A 20,188-nucleotide genomic window follows, 5' to 3' on the forward strand; every position below is an offset into this window, starting at 1 on the left:
AGCGGTCACTCTCTGTGCAGGCAGTGTGAAGCGGTCACTCTCTGTGCAGGCAGTGTGAAGCGGTCACTCTCTGTGCAGGCAGTGTGAAGTGGTCACTCTCTGTGCAGGCAGTGTGAAGCGGTCACTCTCTGTGCAGGCAGTGTGAAGCGGTCACTCTCTGTGTAGGCAGTATGAAGCAGTCTCTTTCTGTGTGTAGGCAGTGTGAAGCAGTCACTCTCTGTGCAGGCATTGTGAAGCGGTCACTCTCTGTGTAGGCAGTATGAAGCAGTCTCTTTCTGTGTGCAGGCAAAGTGAAGCAGTCACTCTCTGTGCAGGCATTGTGAAGCGGTCACTCTCTGTGTAGGCAGTATGAAGCAGTCTCTTTCTGTGTGCAGGCAGTGTGAAGCGGTCACTCTCTCTGTGCAGGCAGTGTGAAGCAGTCACTCTCTGTGCAGGCAGTGTGAAGCAGTCACCCCCTCCTCCAATCATTTTGGAGCAGTCTCCCAGAGAGAGACTGCATGATTGCCCCAGAGAGACTGAGAAAAAGAGCTTGCCCCTTCCCCACACCCAGTACAAAGACCAATAAGACTGCAGGAAGGTAAAGACTAAAGACTGTTCTGTCACTGCCGCCACACTAAGTGCTACCTGTGGAGTCTGGAGCTTCTCTGGTGAGTGAGCACCACACCACTGGGCAAGCCAAGCCAGCAGAGTAGCCGAGAGTCACAGCGAGTTCAGCAGGCTAAACATGCAAGTCCTGCTTTCTCCCTGGCATGACCACCATATTCACCAGGGTGCAGGCTCCTCCTGTGTCATTTGCGGGTAGTGAGAAAAGCACATTCAGGTGCACACCCTGGGGCACCAGGCAGATTAAGGGCATTGTGGGCCTGGTGCTGCAGTGGAGCAGGTTTAGGAGTGGCAGGAATATGAGGCAAGTAATGTCATTTCCCAGCTCTCCTCTTACTGGCCACCCTTCCCATGTTTCCAGGAGCCTGTGCTAGCTTGTGCCCAGACTTGGTCGCAGTCACACAGGTGTAATGCTAGTGAAGCCTGGCACTTGATTTACTAAGCATCCATAAGAGCCGTGTGTGGGTGTGTGCTCTGAGGTGAAAGTTTTCAAGCCATCAGAATACAGTGATCGCTGCCGGCAGCTTAGCAGCCAGCAGTGATCACAAAAAAAAGAAATAAAGACAAGCTGGTTGTATTGTCAGTTGCAGGGGCGTAACTAGAAATCACAGGGCCCCATAGCAAAATGTTGTATGGGCCCCCCCCCACCAAAAAAAAAAAAAAATTAACTAATGCCATTGAACAACAGACTACCACACCCATGTGGCACAGTACCCAGGCAACAGCTTATATTAATTTTGAACAACAAAGTATGCAGTATACTGTATGCAGCCCCTGAAGGGAACACATTGCAGACCTCCAGGCCTTCTAACCAATTTCTGTTCTGTTATATAAAATGAAATAGTTCAACTCACCATAATGCAAAATCAGTGGGATCCCTGAGCGTGTCACTTGCCATCATCGCCTGCCACCAGATGCAGATTGTAACTTGTCACAGGTTGCGGAATGTCACCTACCACATGTTGCAGATTGTCCACTTGCCACATCCCAGATTGTCACTTGCCAAGATAGATAAGTCACACATTATGCCACACATTATGGATTGTCACTTGCCACGTCCTGGATTGTCACTTGCCACGTCACTTGCTAAACATTATGGATTGTCACTTGCCACGTCCTGGATTGTCACTTGCCACATCACTTGCCACACATTATGGATTGTCACTTGCCACGTCCTGGATTGTCACTTGCCACGTCACTTGCCACACATTATGGATTGTCACTTGCCACGTCCTGGATTGTCACTTGCCACATCACTTGCCACACATTATGGATTGTCACTTGCCACGTCCTGGATTGTCACTTGCCACACATTAAGGATTGTCACTTGTCACATCACCTGCTACATGTTGCGGATTGTCCACTTGACACATCGCCTGCCACCAGATGCAGATTGTCACTTGTCACACGTTGCAGAATGTCACCTGCCACATGTTGTGGATTGTCCACTTGCCACATCCCGGATTGTCACTTGCCACGTTACCTGCCACACATTACGGATTGTCACTTGCCACGTCCTAGATTGTCACTTGCCACGTCCCGGGTTGTCACTTGCCACGTCACCTGCCACACATTACGGATTGTCACTTGCCACATCACCTGCCACACATTACGGAATGTCACTTGCCACGTCACGGATTTTCACTTGCTACGTCCCCTGCCACATGTTACGGATTGTCACTTGCCACATCCAGGTTGTCACTTGCCACGTCACCTGCCACACATTACGGATTGTCACTTGCCACGTCATTACAGATTGTCACTTGCCACATCCTAGATTGTCACTTGCCATACATTATGGATTGTCACTTGCACGTCCCGGGTTGTCACTTGCCACGTCACCTGCCACACATTACGGATTGACACTTGTCACGTCACGGATTTTCACTTGCCACGTCACCTGCCACATGTTATGGATTGTCACTTGCCACATCCAGGTTGTCACTTGCCATGTCACCTGCCACACGTTATGGATTGTCACTTGCCACGTCCCGAGTTGTCACTTGCCACGTCACCTGCCACACATTACGGATTGTCACTTGCCACATCCAGGTTGTCACTTGCCATGTCACCTGCCACACGTTATGGATTGTCACTTGCCACGTCCCGGGTTGTCACTTGCCACGTCGCCTGCCACACATTATGGATTGTCATTTGCCACGTCATGGATTTTCACTTGCCACGTCACCTGCCACACATTACGGATTGTCACTTGCCACATCCAGGTTGTCACTTGCCATGTCACCTGCCACACGTTATGGATTGTCACTTGCCACGTCCCGGGTTGTCACTTGCCACGTCGCCTGCCACACATTATGGATTGTCATTTGCCACGTCATGGATTTTCACTTGCCACGTCACCTGCCACACGTTACGGATTGTCACTTGCCACGTCGCCTGCCACACATTATGGATTGTCACTTGCTCTGCCACTTTCCTGCTGTGTCACAGAGTCAGGCAGCAGATTATCAGTCAGACAGCAGAGAGATAATAATGTCAGCTCTCTGCTTCCTGGCTGCCTGCACAGTGAGGGGGGAACTGCACTGCAGGGATGCAGGGCGGCCAGAGATGATGTCATCTCTATGCTCCCCGCCTGTCAGCTCCCTGATTGGCCAGCCCGCTCACGCCCACTCTCTCACCAGCGAACTGGCCACTCTCATCCGCCTCCCACGGATCCTCTGACCGCCCGCTCTCACTCACTGAGCCGTCTGTGGACCACCCGCGGACCGCCCACTCTCGCCCGCGGAGCCGCCCGCGGACCACCCGCGGAGCCGCGGACTACCCGCGGAGCCGCCCGCGGACCACCCGCGGAGCCGCGGACTACCCGCGGACCTCCCGCGGAGCCGCCGGCTATCTCCCGCGGAGCCGCGGCGCCTGTCCTCACCGGGCCCCACTTGACTGCGGGCCCCATAGCGCCCGCATGTGTTTCTATGGCGGTAGTTCCGCCACTGGTCAGTTGATAGATCGAATTCTGTGCAGCCAGTCTGCACATAGATTGATTGAAATGTCTGCTGAACAGGCAGAATTTCAATCTGTCTATGGTGGCCTAAGTCCACCAGTCTCTGTTTAATAATATCCTCAAATCTTCTGAAAGGAGCGCTCCACTTAGGTGTAGAAATCCACTTTGAACTCCACCTTATTTCCAGAACTCTTTTTAGGGTCCTTTCACACTGAAGGCGCTTTACAGGCGTTTTAGTGCTAAAAATAGCGCCTGTAAACTGCCTCTCATGCCACCCCAGTGTGAAAGCCCCCGAGTGCCCTCACAATGGGGCGGTGCGCTTGTAGGACATTCTGAAAAGTCCTGCAAGCAGCATTATTGGAGCAGTTTGGGAGAGGTGCCCTGCCCACTGAAATGAGCAACACAGGCGGTTTTAACTCTTTCTTGAGCTGCTAGTGGGTTTTAAAAGTGCCCCGCTAGCGCTGCTAAAACGAGCAATGCTTTACCACTACTGCCCACACCGCCCCAGTGTGAAAGTACCCTTGGATATTAGATGTGCAAACAATAAGGTGAGAGCACATCTAATACCTACAGACAGTAATGGAAATTAGGTGGAGTTCAAAGTGAACCGTATAATTACCTGCAGGGATTGGCATTTAGAGGGTTAAAACAGGCAGGGATGAAATGTAATATCAACTCCTCACTGCCTGTCAAATGCCTCTGAAAAGTGACCTGAGCATGGATCACTTTTTAGAGGAGTGGCTGCTGCAAGTGAATACAAGCCTTTAGTGTGCTGCAGTGCGAGTGTACTGGCGGCTTTCACATTCCCCCAGACTTCTTTTAGGTTGCACATTTTTGCTGCATTTTCTGGAATTGCACCAAAGATGCAGCATGCAGGACGGTTTGTGCACTTTCAGAACATGCAGTAAAAATGTGCAACCTCTATGGGACCAGGGACAACATGCAGGAAGACTGCCAGGACACCAGCACTGCAGCCAAACCGCAGCATTCCAGTGTGAGCCCACATCATACCACCTAAAAGGTACTGCTCAGGCTGCTAGAAAAAAAAAAAAAAAAAAACTCTTTGGCTGCAGAGTGGGGGAGGGAGGAGGAGTTCACTTACTAGGATGGTCTCAGCCTCCCAGGAGCCTCACTGGATTCCAGCCCCTGCTGATCGTTCCGAACACGGTGATCTGCCTATTAGACATGTACACTGCCGAAAAATGTGTTCGTTTTTCCTTTTATTCTTTTTTTTCCGGTTTTCGGGTCATTCGTTATCAGGGCAGGACTTAGGGTGGTGGGGGCCCCTGGGCTTGAGTCACTTTTGGGCCCTACCGTCTATACATTACTGTATTTATCAGTGTATAACACGCACCCCAAGTTTAGGAGGGAGTTTTAAAGGAAAAAAACTTTTAGGGAAGTTTAAGGGAAAAAAACTTACATTTAAATGCCCATCAGTGCAGCTTTATCAATGTCCATCTGCAGCCTTGCCCATCCATCTGCAGCCTCGTCCAGTGTCATTGCAGCCTTGTCATTTGCAGCCTTGCCCCTGTGTCATTTGCAGCCTTGTCATTGCAGTCCTGAAGTTTAAAAATGGTGCCGCCGAGATACAGAGTCCTGTGTATTTTGGCGGCTCTCGGGTCCTCTCGCAGTCCCGAGCGGAGCCGAAAGTAGCTGAGAGTACTCGGCTTGGCTCACAGTCACGCCCAGTCCCTGTGTTATGTCCATCATAGGGCGGGACTGTGAGTGGAGCCGAGCCGAGCCGAGTACACTTGGCTATGTATCTCTGTGGGGCCCCCTATTGGGTGGGGCCCATGGGCTTGAGCCCAGTCAAGCCCAATGGTAAGTCCTGCCCTGTTCGTTATGATATAAATTCGTAACTTTGGAAAAATTTGAATTAGTTATGTTCCATTCCTTTTCGATACGCTATTCATTACTTTGATAATTCGTGAAAAATCCAAAATTTGGAAATTCGAAAATCCAAAAATGAGAACAAAAATCTGAAAATTTGAAAGAACGCAAAATCCGACAGTCTGAAAATACGAAAATCCAAAATAATAACTAACTAACTAATAATAACTATTAAATTCTAGGTATTGGAATTTCCGTTCAAATTTGGCGGTTAGTGAACGTAACGAATCTGAATTTATCCGAAGTTACAAAATATCCAAAATAACAAATGCCGCATCTAAAAGAATAGAACGTAATGAATTAATAATAATAAATAATTATAATAAAAATAAAATGTTTTTATTATTATGATTATTATTATTATTATTAATTTGTTACCTTCCATTATTTCCAATAATAAAAAGTTTTTTATTATTATTTATTATTATTAATTAGTTCCATTCGTTTAGATGCGACATTCGTTATTTTGGATCATTTGTAACTTTGGATATATTTGTATTCGGTACGTTCACCAACAGCCAAATTTGAAAGGAAATTCCAATACCTATAATTTAATAGTTAGTAATAGTGATTATTATTAGTGAGTTATTATTTCGGATTTTCATTCTTTTGAATTTTTGAATTTTCTCATTAAGAATTTTTGAATCTTTGGATTTCCAAATTTTTGAGTTTTTATTATCATTCTAATTATTATTTATTATTATTAATTAATTCCATTAGTTTAGATGCGGCATTCGTTATTTTGGATAATTCATAACTTCTGATAAATTCGTATTCGTTATGTAAACCAACAGCCAAATTTGAAAGGAAATTTCAATTATTTAATAGTTAGTAATAGTTATTATTATTAGTTAGTTATTATTTCAGATTTTCGTTCTTTAGAATTTTTGAATTTTCCAATTTAGAATTTTTGAATCTTTGGATTTCCAAATTTTCGAGTTTTTATTATTATTATAATCATTATTTATTATTATTAATTAGTTCCATTCGTTTTGGTGGGGCATTCGTTATTTTGGATAATTCGTAACATTGGATAAATTCGTATTCGTTACGTTCACCAACAGCCAAATTTGAAAGGAAATTCCAATACCTATATTTTAATAGTTAGTAATAGTTATTATTATTAATTAGCTATTATTTCAGATTTTTGTTCTTTTGAATTTTTGACATTTTGAATCTTCGGATTTCCAAATGTTTTGAATTTCAGAATTTTCAAATGTTCGTTTTTTGGGAAAAAATCGTTAAACAGGTTTTCGTTAATTCGAATATTTCTGAATTTGTTGAATTTCGTCAAAAAACGAATTTGAAATGAAACAAATTGCACATGTATACTGTCTATGTAAACAAAGCAGATTGTCGTTCTGTCAGCAAGGAAGGCATGGGTCCTGCAAAGGATGGACATGGATCTATGCATTCCACTAGTACAAGCACCTCCCCCACACTACAGTAGAACACCAGCTAGGCACACAGTTAACCCTTTGATGTTAACCCCTTCCCAGCCAGTGTCATTAACTGAAAAACTAAAAGAATATTTAAAACTACATAAGAATTGCAAACAATATTACATGTATCTGATCTCTCAAGGTGAATATTGAATAATGTGAATTCATTATCTACTGAGTTTGTAGTCAAAGTGCCAGTGCTGCAACGAACTTCTCATCAAGGTGTGCAAAATAACGCACATAAAAATAATAATCTTATGTCTTAGTTATTACATTTCAACATTAAAATAGTAATAGTACTAGTAGCAGTAATAGTAATAGTACCCCTACTGGGTATTGCAACCAAAAACATCAGTACTGCAAAAAAAAAAAAGACATATATATATATATATATATATATATATATATATATATATATTTTAGCAGAGGCCCTATAGAATAAGATGGTGGGTGTTGCAATTTTTTTTGTTACATGGTATTTGATGTTGCCACAGATTTTCAAACGCAATTTTGTTTGGAAAAAAAACACTTTCATGAATAATAAAAAAAAAAAAAACACTAATGTTAACCCCATATTTTTGTATAATGGGAAGGATGATGTTACCTCGAGTAAATAGATACCTCACATGTCACACTTTAAAAAATTGCCTGTGGAATGGCGGCAAACTACAGCGCTTAAAATTCTCCATAGGCGACGCATTAAAGGCCTTTACAAGGTTACCAGTTTAGAGATACATGGGAGGTCTGGTGCTAAAAGTATTGCTCTTGCTCTGACGTTCGCGACAATACCTCATATGCGTGGTGTGATCACCGTTCACATATGCGCGTGGGAGTAATGGAGTATGCGTTCGCATTAGCACGTAATACAAAAATGTATTATTATTATTTTTTTTTACATTTTTATTTATTTTTTTATTAACTTTATTGCTATCACAAGGGACAAACAAGATGCCTTGTGACAGCATGGGCCGTGACAGGTCCTCTTTATGAAGAGATCTGGAGTCTATTAGACCCTAAATCTCTCTTCTGGCATCCCATGCAGCCAATTGGACACAGATCATTCTGGCAGCCGATCAGAACGATCGCTCTGTACAGGGCAGCCCCTCGCCTCCGGCCCCCGCGATGGGACCAGAGAGTATGGGAAAGGCAGCAGTGGGAAGGGGGGAGGGGTGGGTCTGCCACTCTCAGAAGTGATCAAGTGGCTAATTAATTCTGCATGAAACGGAATCGCCGGCTGAAAACAAACTTACCAGAATGAAGCCTGTAGGTGCGGTCATCATTCCGGTATAACCACTGAAACCGGCGGGAAGTGGTTAAACCATATTCAATAAAAAAAATAAAAAAAGTGAAAAAACAATCCAATTAAGTGACTTGATTTTCATATAATAGTGTTGATTACAGGACAAAATCCTTGTCTCCAGTGATATCCATTGAGTTATCAAGTTCCACCTTGCACTTCAATCCACACTGTAGGGTTGATTTAGGCTACATTCACCCTGGAGCATAGCGTCTATAAGAGTTTTTCCGGTGTTTTTTCGCACCTTTTTATGCCCAATTTTGAAGAAAAAAAATTTGCAACTGGTGCGGCTAAATCTAAATGATGGGTGCAGCTTCAGGCATCGTCCAGATATCATTCTATTTCACCTGGCGTTTCCCTGCACCGTAAAAACAATCATAGCCACTGATTTGCCGCTTAATTGTTTTTACAGGCAGCGGGAGGGGACTCCCCCCCAGATGTCCACCCCCTCCCACTGGTGCTTCTCTGGTCTTGCCTGTTCGATCGGCAGGCCGGAGAATGAATCGGTGGCAGAAGTTTACCATAAAGAATACCACAGACCAAGATGGTCTACGGTCATTTCTATGACTCTTGGAGGCCAGAAGCAATATCACAAGGTCACTTCTGGCGCTATAAGGTGTAAACACTGCCGTTTTTTTTTTTGTTAGTGTAAGATCGATGGTGGTTGGAGTGTCATGGTCTGGGGCACTACAGTTCATTGAGGGAACCATGAATTCCAACATGTACTGTCTGTGACATACTGAAGCAGAGTATGACCCCCTCCCTTCGGAGACTGGGCTGCATTCCAACATGATAATGACCCCAAACCCACCTCCAAGATGACCACTGCCTTGCTAAAGAAGCTGAGGGTAAAGGTAATGGACTGGCCAAGCATGTCTCCAGACCTAAACCCTATTGAGCATCTGTGGGGCATCCTCGAACAGAACATGGAGGAGCGCAAGGTCTCTAACATTCACCAGCTCTGTGATGTCGTCATGGAGGAGTGGAAGAGGACTCCAGTGCCAGCCTGTGAAGCTCTGGTGAACTCCATGCCCAAGAGGGTGCTGGAAAATAATGGTGGCCACACAAAATATGGACACTTTGGGCCCAATTTGGACATTTTCACTTAGGGGTGTACTCACTTTTGTTGCCAGCGGTTCAGACATTAATAGCTGTGTGTTGAGTTATTTTGAGGGGACAGCAAATTGACACTGTTATACAAGCTGTACACTCACTACTTTACATTGTAGCAAAGTGTCATTTCTTCAGTGTTGTCACATGAAAAGATAGAATAAAATATTTACAAAAATGTGAGGGATGTACTTACTTTATTGAGGTACTGTATATTTATCTACATGTTTTTGGTAGAAAAATTGCAATAAGCATCTATTGATTGGTTTGCACAAAAGTTATAACGTCTACAAACTATGGGAAAGATTTATGGCATCTTTATTCTTTTTTTTTAACTATTAATGGTGGTGATCTGCAATTTTTGTGGTATTGCAACATTGTGGTGGACAGATCGGGCACTTTTGACACATTTAGGGGACCATTGATGTTTATACAGCGATCAGTGCTATTAAATGCACTGATTACTGTGTAAATGTCACCGGCAGGGAAGGGGTTAACACTAGGGTGCAATTAAGGGGATAAATATGTGTTCCCTCAGTGTGTTCTAACTGTAGGGGGATGTGACCTATTAGGTGAGGAGACATATCGTTGTTCCTACTTAGTAGGAACAAATGACATGTCCCCTCTGCTCTGACGGCACAGGGATTTGACGTGTATGTTTGCATGACAATTTATTGCTATTAATTTTTTTTAATTATTATTATGTATTCCAAAGGCTGTTTATTTTTTATTTTTTTGAACATGTGACCAGCAGCAGAGGACTAGAAGCTCCTCCTGCTTATGTTTCCCTGCAGACAGGCTGGGAGAGATCTAGGTCATGTGACAGCTTTATATCCATTAGGAAAAAGGTACTTAGGTTTTTTTATTATTAAAATAATTTCAGAGGCATCATCCATATACAGAAATAGAAGGGATGATGTAAATTATACAATGTGTGTTTAGTATCACTTTAAATGTCCGATTGTATAACATAGGAAGGGGGAAGTAGAAAATTGCAGAAGGTAATGGTCGGCTTCAGCATCTTCTTATGCTGCGTACACAGACTAGGTTCAAAGGGATTACTACATGTCCCATCATGCTTTGAGCCTCTGTAGTTTCAGGGAGGGTTCAGATGTTTTGTCAGATTCGGCGACCTGTCAGAATTTGCAACGGAAGTGACGTTCTATGCTTACATACTTTTTCTAATAGGTTAAAGTGAACAGAATTTTTAAATGCAATCCGGGACATATTTTTTTTTACTAGTAATGGCGGCAATTAGCGACTCTCTGCCTGTCGCAGCCGCCGCCCGCCTCACAGCCTGTCAAGTCTTACTCTCTGGGCCCGGGGTACTACTGGTTGGGGAGCGAAGGAAGATCACTTGGCCAGGGAAGGGAAGAAGATGGGAAGGCGGCTGGCCAGGACTTGAGCCAAGGCAGAAGAACATGAGAGCAGGAGCAGAACGGGCATGCAACCCGAAACTGAAGAACTGCTTCAACCAGCACATGATCATAAGAAAGGGGCACAGATAATGAAAAAAATACACCCCAACCCCCTAAGCTAGTAGGAGAGGCAGAGCGGGGGGGTCGTAATTCAGATTTTTTTTTTTAATTCTGCACTGACTGTCTTTGAAATTGCTCCGGCCCCTGTTCAAATGCAATCCGGGGACAAAACCGGGGACAGACTTGGTTCGGGGACAGTGTCCTCAATCCAGAGACTGTCCCCAGAAACCGGGGATATCTGGTCACCCTATAATAGGTATCCCTCATTATCATCTCAAAAAGTTGTGAGGTATGCATACCTCTGTACCATGTTGCTCTGTTGTCTGCAGATCCTCTGGTATTCTGGGTTTAGTTGTGGCTTTGTACCATTTGACATCCTGTATAGTCTGTATGTAGACAGAATGCCTTTCATAGCCACTTCCTACTCAATCTCTAGCCCAGAACACACCCCTCTGTATAGTCTTTTAGACTCTGCAAAGGAAATAACTTCCTTCACAGCTCTGATGGTGGGTGGGATGGAATACATCCTAATTAGCATTCAGTCCCGCCCAGTCACACCTATAGGAGGAGCCCAAACCTCTCAAGCCCCGCCTCACAGATCACACCTTCCCAGAGACGATGTTTCGTCAGATTAGACGACCCGTCAGAATTTTAACGGAAGTGACGTTCCGTCGCCGCCATCTTGCTACATCCCGCACTCGTCCATAGTAAGGATACACTGAGAAGGCGGCAAGCGGACATCTTGTTACACCCACCGGAATTTTGCATTTCACACTTAATTTTAACAGTAAAGGGAGCTTATATTGCGAAATACAGTATTTAGACATCCGACGGACTGTTTAGATGTTGAATTTTAAAAGCAGCGGCAAACCTGCTGGTCTCACAGGTTTGCAAATCTGACAGAACACCGCTGCTTTTATAATCCAACATGTAAACAGTTAGACGGATTTCTAAATAGTGTATTTCACCATATAACTGGGCCCTCCTCGGCTGCGGGCCCCATAGCGTCCGCATGGGTCGCCACTGCTCACAACTTTCTGAGATGGTAATGAGGGACACCTATTAGCAAAAGTATGTAGGCATAGAACGTCACTTCCGTTACAAATTCTGACGGGTCGCCGAATCTGACGAAACATCTGAACCCTCCCTGAAACTACAGAGGCTCAAAGCATGATGGGACATGTAGTATCGGGACTGGTATTTTCGGATATTATCGTTATTTTCGCATAATTTGTAACTTCGGATAAATTAGTTCCGTTCGCTAACAGCCAAATTTGAAAGGAAATTCCAATACCTATAACTTAATAGTTAGTTATTAATAGTAAGTTAGTTGCATTTTCGGATTTTCTTTCTTATTTTTGGATTTTTTTTTATTTTTCTGATTTTTGAATTTTCGAAATTTACGAATTAGCGAAGTATGAACACATTACCCGAAAAGCGAAAAAAAAACAAAAAAAAAAATAAAGGAACACATTTTTCGGCAGTGCACATGTCTAGTTATCTGTCTTTATCCAAACCTGAATGGCCCAGCAATGTGTGAAGCCTTTATTGCCTCGCGTTGCAGTTACACGTGTGATAACACAGCTAACAAGTCTATATGGGCCCTACATGGAAAATGAAATATACTGTAGATCTGTGCCCTCCTTTAGTGTTGTACTGGAGTGTGGGGGTTTGCCCAGCCGGTGACTGTACTGCTCAGCAATGATCTGAATGCAGCTGATGCACCTTGTGTTATAAATATCATCCCCTCCTCCACACCATGACTCTGCCTGGAAGAGACTGATATACAGGGAATACCAACGACCACGGTCACATTATAGGGCTCTGTGCGTTGGCGGCTTGGTGGTTCAGCTAAATGAAGGTTATATTACTGCTTGCTGCCAGAGTGTTTTAAAGTGAACCTGCAGTTTTGCAGAGGGGGAAAAAAATAATAATAATGATATAATAATATATATATATATATATATATATATATATATATATATATATATATATATATATATATATATATATAGTATATATGCCTAAGGACCACCTCTTTAAGTGCCCAGCCGGCGGGCTGAAGAAAACTGAAGACATTTTTTTTTTTTTTTATATTTTTAATATTTTTTAGGGGATATTTATTATAGCAAAAAGTAAAAAATATTGCATTTTTTTCAAAATTGTCGCTCTATTTTTGTTTATAGCGCAAAAAATAAAAACCGCAGAGATGATCAAATACCACCAAAAGAAAGCTCTATTTGTGGGAAAAAAAAGAAGCCAATTTTGTTTGGGAGCCACGTCGTACGACCGCGCAATTGTCAGTTAAAGCAACGCAGTGCCGAATCGCAAAAAGGGGCTTGGTCCTTTGGCTGCAAATTGGTCCGGGGCTTAAGTGGATATATATATATATATATATATATATATATATATATATATATATATATATATATATACATATATTTAAAAGAGGAGACAATGGAAAGAAGAAGAAAATCAGCTTTATATTGCAGAGTGTAGCAAAAAAAAAAAACAATTTGCAGACCCTAACTTGCTTCTGCGCTGGAGATCAGGAGAAAGATCATTCCAGTGCACTTGCTAAAATCTTTTAGGATGAGTACTAAAGGAGGGATTATCGCCTCCTAGTGTTGTATTAAGGAATTTTAAACCCGATTCGCAGTGCTGATAAAAATCGCTGATCGCCGCCATTACTAGTTAAAAAAAAAAAAAAATGATAATAATAAAAATGCTATAAATCTATCCCCTATTTTTTAGACGCTATAATTTTTGCGCAAACTAATCAATATACGCTTATTGCGATTTTATTTTACCAAAACTATGTAAAAAAAATATATATATTGGCCTAAACTGAGGAAAAATTTGTTTTTTTTGATAAAAAATGTGGGATATTTTTTATAGCAAAAAATAAAACATATGGGGGGTTATTTACTAAAAGAAAATCCACTTTGCACTGCAAGTGCACTTGGAAGTAAAGTCGCTGTAGATCCGAGGGGGACATGCAAGTAAAATAAAAAGCAGCATTTTAGCTTACACATGATTGGATGATAAAATCAGCAGAGCTTCCCCTCATTTCAGATCTATCCCTTAGATTTAGAGTGACTGCATTTCCAAGTGCACTTGCAGTGCAAAGTGAATTTGCCTTTCGTAAATAACCCCCATTGTGTTTTTTTCAAAATTGTTGCTCTTCTTTTGTTTATAGCGCAAAAAATAAAAACCGCAGAGGCGATCAAATACCACCAAAAGAAAGCTCTATTTGTGGGGGAAAAAGGGACTTCAATTTTGTTCAGGTACAACGTCGCACGACTGCGCAATTGTCAGTTAAAGCAAAGCAGTGTCGTATCGCAAAAAATGGCCCGGTCATTGAGCAGACAAATCTTCCGGGGCTGAAGTGGTTAAGCTTTGACAAAAAAAAAACCTGAAAGCTGATGGGTTGCTATTCAGACCTGCACCAGATTTTGCATTCTCCAGGTCTAATAAATCTACCGCTAAAGTCTCGTATACATGTTGCGAGCGTCTGTTTTTTGTCAAAAGGGCGTATGCAAGGTTCTTGTCTTGCATACTAACGTTACACAATCCCCCTTTGGAGTGGGATCGGCCAAGGGACACATGGGATCATAAATTTTTAAAGGAATTCTGGCTAGGAGATCCCCCACTCACACCCACTCACACCCTCTATTGATAATCTAGCCCCTGAGGAAGACCGTGACCATGTAGGTCGAAACGCGTCATAAATTTTATACCACAGTCTCTCTAATATGTGATGCTGTATATAATCCTGTGTTTGTAATTTCTGTATTTGGAATGGTATCATATATCCTTACCAGAGATAACATTTTAACTGCTATATGTCCATGCTATGCCAACTTTTCAATAAAGGATTTTCTTTTAACTCATTAATTCCCTGATATCATTAACCTTGCTGCTAAACCCCCCCACCCCCCCCCCCCCCCCGGGGAAACTTTTCCCATATTACCAATGCTACACAATTGTCATGCAAAAAAGACAAACGTAGTGATGTACTAAGAGGAATTTCAGACTTTGAGCGGCACTCTTTGGACCCCTTCTGCTAATTTCGTGTTTGGTAAGCATTGATTCCGAGCATGCAGGGGCGCTGGTGACACTCAGAACGGTTCAGAGCCATTTTATGAAATACTCGGTAACACTCGGAAATACTCAGTTGCAGAGTGTTTCTGAGCCTTTCTGAGGCTTTCCAAGTTCAGCCGAGCTGTCCCAAGTATTTCCAAGGCTCTCCGGCACCCCCCCCTCACCTCTGGCCACATGCAGTATTACATGCAATAGAAGTCAATGCGGAACAAATTACCTTTGTTTCCATTGACTTCTGTGGGGAAACTCCCTTTGATATGCGAGCGCTTTGGATTACAAGCACTCTCCTGGCACAGATTATGCTCGTAATCCAAGGTTCCACTGTACCTTCTTACCTGCTCCCCCCCCCCCCCAAAAAAAAGTTCCAAAGGTGATAGGGGAGGGGGCCGAAAGGCGGAACTTCCCCTTTTGGGTGAAGTTCCACTTTAAACCATTATTCACATCGGCTCGATTTGGCATGCGATTTTGACAGGTAAATCGCAGCCTATTGCCGGCAATAGGAGAGTCCTAATCGGTGCGACGCCAACATTGCAACGCCGCACCGATTTCCAAAAGTAGTTTCCTGCACTACTTCTAGCGACTTCGGGGGGCGATTTCAGTAGACACCAGTGCATGAACCTGCACAGATGTCTTTGAAGTCAACCTCCCCCCCCCCACCGAAGTCGGACTGAAATGCGACTTTGAAATCGTGCGAGCTCAGATGGACTCGTACGATTTCAAAGCCGCGTTCAGTGTGAACGAGGGATAAGTTTCACTCTAACCTTTTTAACATTTATGGACCACCATTGTAATTATTATTATTATTATAATACAGGATTTATATAGCGCCAACAGTTTACTCAGCGCTTTACAATATAAAAGGGAGACCATACAGTTATAATACAATAAAATACAAGAGGATTAAGAGGGCCCTGCTCAGAAGAGCTTACAATCTAATAGGGTGGGGCAGGTGGTACATAAGGTTGTAGCTGTGGGGAATGAGCTGATGGAAGTGGTAGGCAATTAGTTGATGTGATAGGCTTCCCTGAAGAGATGAGTTTTCAGGGATCGCCTGAAGGTAGCAAGAGTAGGAGATAGCCGGACAGGTGGAGGTAGCGAGTTCCAGAGGATGGGAGAGGCTCTGGAGAAATCCTGGAGATGAGCATGGGAGGAGGAGACGAGAAAGCTTGAAAGTAGGAGGTCTTGAGAAGAGCGGAGAGGAGGATTTGGGTGATATTTGGAGACAGGATTGGTGATGCAGCTCGGGGCAGAGTTGTGAATGGCTTTGTATGTTGTGGTTAGATTTTGAATTTAATTTGCTGGGTGATTGGGAGCCAGTGTAGGGATTGGAGGAGAGGGTTGGCAGACACTGAGCGGTTGGTAAGGTGTATAAGTCTGGCAGCAGCAGTCATGATAGACTGAAGAGGGGAGGAGCCTATGGAGAGGCAGGCCAATGAGAAGGGAGTTACAGGAGTCAAGGCGAGAGATAACGAGGGAGGGAATGAGGAGATTGGTGGGTTCATTTGTTAAAAAGGGGCGAATTTTAGAGACATAATGATATCACTATTAATAGGCACCAGCGTGATTTCAGATGATGTCTATAACTTGTTTTTTTTTTCATATGAATAGGAATGGAACAGCTGAAAAATAATCTAAGATGTGAATATATTTGGTTAAATAAAAAAATAAATAAAAAAACAACAGATTAAAAATATACAACTAGTGAGATTTTCCTCCACTTTGATTTACAATTCTATAATGCAGAGAATCCCGTTCTTTATTGTTTTGCAGGTATCCCCACTATGAGGACCTACCTCAACCCTCCAATCTGTATACCATCAGGCAGGCCCTTGCACCCTATCCTTGTTGGTAGATCTAACAGAAAGCATACAATCAGATTGTAACATGTGGGGTCAGCTTGAAATGAGGCCCTTGCATTGTATGTGATATTGTCTGGGAGGTGCAACGCTATAGAGCAGCAAAAGGGGACCTGTCATATCATGGCAAGGAAGAAGCCTGCAGGAGAAAAGAATAAGTTATTTAACTTTGTTCCTTACCCCGTAGACCAGGGGTCTCCAAACTATCGTTTGGGGGCCAAATCTGGCCTGATGCAAGACTATATCTGGCCTTCTGATGTAAGATGGGACTCTGATGAGGACTCTCGAGTAAGGGGGGGAGGGGGGTCTCTGACGTAAGGGGAAACACTAATGGGGACCCTTATTTAAGGGGGGACTCTGAAGGGGACTCCTATGTAAGGGAGGACTCTTACATAAAGGGGACTACCATGTACAGTAAGAGGGACGTTGATGGGGTCTCTGATGTAAAGGGAAACTCTAACAGGGACACTGATGTAAGAGGGGATTGTGATGGGGACTCTCATGTAAAGGAAGACTTTCACATAAAGAGAACTACCATGTAGGAGGAGAAAATCAGAAGGGGACTCTGAAGGGGACTCTCATGTAAGGGTGGACTCTGATGGGGACGCTGATGTAAGGGGGGATTCTGATGGGGACTCTGATGTAAGGGGGTCTCTGATAGGGACTCTGATGTAAGGGGGGATTCTGATGGGGACTCTGATGTAAGGGGGTCTCTGATAGGGACTCTGATGTAAGGGGGGATTCTGATGGGGACTCTGATGTAAGGGGGTCTCTGATAGGGACTCTGATGTAAGGGGAGACTCTGATGGGGACCCTGATATAAGGGGAGACTCTGATGAGGACCCTGATGTAAGGGGAGACTCTGATGAGGACCCTGATGTAGGGGGATACTCTGATGAGGACCCCGATGTAAGGGGGATGCTGATGGGGACTCTCATATAAGGGGGTCTCTGATGGGGACCCTGATGTAGGGGGAGACTCTGATGAGGACCCTGATGTAAGGGGGGGTTCTGATGGGGACTCTTTCATAAGGGAAGACTCTCATGTTATGGGGACTACCATGTAGGAAGGACTCTGATGGGAACTCTCATGTAAAGGGGACTTTGACGGGGACTCTGAAGGGGACTCTCATGTAAGAGGGGGGGTCTCTGAAGGGAACCCTGATGTAAGGGGGTACTCTGATGGGGACTCTTGTGCAAAGGGGATTACCACATAAGAGGCAGTTTGATGGGGACTCTGATGTGGACCTTTCTGTGTTTTCCTGTGATCCTCTATCCGTTATATGTAATCATATCATGCTAATTACAATTTTTTTTTTAATTTATTTAAATTTGAATTGTTCATTTATTTCAATTATTTTTGGTCCACAAAGATTAAAGAGATATAGGATGTGATGTACTGAGACCCCTGCATTAGGCAAAGCTATCATTTAACCCTTGCAGCGCTGGGGGGGGGGTTAGGGCATAGACTTTTTTCATAAGATGAATTCTAATGTGTCCACAGAGTATAAGGCTCGGGGGGGGGGGGGGGGGGGGGGGTTGTGATATTCCTGTCCTTTCCCAAAATACCAGCAGCTGTCATCGCACTGTCATGCCTGCATTGGCTGCTCCCCCCACCCCGGCCTGAGCACAAAGCATGCTCACCCCCCCCCCCCCCCCCCCAGCACAACTTACCCTGGAAGACCACCGAGCAGTAGGTGTCACTGATGTCGCTGTCAGGGGTCTGCACATTCTCTGCGTGGAGAATGAAGACGCGAAGCATTGCTGCGGTTGGGTGTAGCACCCTCCCTGGCTGCAAGTTGCTGACAGCACCTTCTCCTCTCCTCTCCTCTCTTCCCGGACAGCTGAGCTCTCTGCACTGAGTGCTGCTGACACACACAGAGACACAGCGGCTATTCAAAGCCCCAACCTGCCCACTGACAGAGCAATGACACATGGGCGAGTCACACTCAGGTCTGCCCACTCGCTGGACAGCAGAGCTCTTCTTACTGGCAGAATGCAAGACATTAACACTGAAAACCGATCGTTCTGTAATGCTGAATTGTCCAATAAAATCTACTGGTAAAAAAAAAGAATAAAAAAAAGAAAATGAATAAAAATAAAAAAAAAGAATGCAAGACATTAACACTGAAAACCAATTGTTCTGTAATGCCAAATTGTCCAATAAAATATACTGTTAAAAAAAAAAAGAATAAAAAAAAAAAAGAATAAAAAAAAAAAGAATAAAAAAAAAAATGAATGAAAAAAAAATGAATAAAAAAAAATAAAGAATGCAAGACATTAACACTGAAAACCGATTGTTCTGTAATGCTGAATTGTCCAATAAAATCTACTGTTAAAAAAAAAAAAGAATAAAAGAATAAAAAAAAAAAAATGAAAAAAAAAAAAAATAAAAACGCAAGACATTAACACTGAAAACCAATTGTTCTGTAATGCTGGATTGTCCAATAAAATCTACTGTTAAAAAAAAAAAAGAATAAAAGAATAAAAAAAAAAAATGAAAAAAAAAAAAAAAAAGAACGCAAGACATTAACACTGAAAACCAATTGTTCTGTAATGCTGGATTGTCCAATAAAATCTACTGTTAAAAAAAAAAAAAAAGAATAAAAAAAAGAAAATGAAAACAAAAAAAGAATGCAAGACATTAACACTGAAAACCAATTGTTCTGTAATGCTGAATTGTCCAATAAAATCTACTGTTAAAAAAAAAAAGAATAAAAAAAAAAAAAATGAATAAAAAAAAAAAAAAAGAATGCAAGACATTAACACTGAAAACCAATTGTTCTGTAATGCTGAATTGTCCAATAAAATCTACTGTTAAAAAAAAAAAAATTCAGATTCACCACTCTCGGATTCCCCTGAATATCTGCATGTAGAATCGCCCGATCTGCAGACAGCAATACAGTCCAGGATTTTTTTTTTTTTTATTTAACTACTTCCCACCCAGGACAACTCTCTCCCACATGTAAAAAAACATTTATTTTTTGTTTTTTTAATAGAAAATTGCTTAGAACATATATTTTTAGCAGAGGCCCACAGAGAATAAAATAGCGGGTTTTGCAATTTTTTTTTCTGTCACACAATATTTGTGCATTTTTTTTTTGGGAAAAAAATACACTTTAATGAATTTTAGTGCACGCAAACACAATATAATCCCCTCTTTTTTTTTTGTAACATATAAAAGATGATATTACACTGAGTAAATAGAACTCAAACATGCCACGCCCCTGTGGAACAGCACCAACCTATGGTACTTAACCACTTCAGCTATGGAAAGGTATTACCCACTTCATGACCAGGCCATTTATTTGGTGATACAGCACTGCGTTGTTTTAACTGACAATTGTGCGGTCGTGCGACGCTGTACCCAAATAAAAAATGGACGTCCTTTTCCCCCCCCACAAATAGAGCTTTCTTTTTGGTGGTATTTGATCTGCAGACAGCAATACA

At 42.8% G+C, this 20,188-nt stretch overlaps 1 protein-coding gene across 5 annotated transcripts in view; it reads right to left on the reverse strand.

Moving 5' to 3' along the window:
- Positions 1 to 18,600, reverse strand: part of DYSF (dysferlin) — a 378,584-nt gene extending 359,984 nt beyond the window's left edge. For all 5 annotated transcript variants that reach the window (XM_077478068.1, XM_077478062.1, XM_077478063.1 and 2 more), the window contains exon 1: positions 18,413 to 18,600. In XM_077478068.1, the coding sequence (XP_077334194.1) occupies positions 18,413 to 18,500 (88 nt within the window). In that variant the 5' untranslated portion in view covers positions 18,501 to 18,600. The remainder of the gene's footprint in view (positions 1 to 18,412) is intronic.
- Positions 18,601 to 20,188: the final 1,588 nt, after the last annotated feature.

Source organism: Lithobates pipiens, unplaced genomic scaffold (assembly GCF_037356315.1).
Source record: "Lithobates pipiens isolate NorthernLeopardFrog02 unplaced genomic scaffold, aLitPip1_a1.2 Scaffold_13, whole genome shotgun sequence".
Taxonomy (NCBI): Eukaryota; Metazoa; Chordata; class Amphibia; order Anura; family Ranidae; genus Lithobates; species Lithobates pipiens.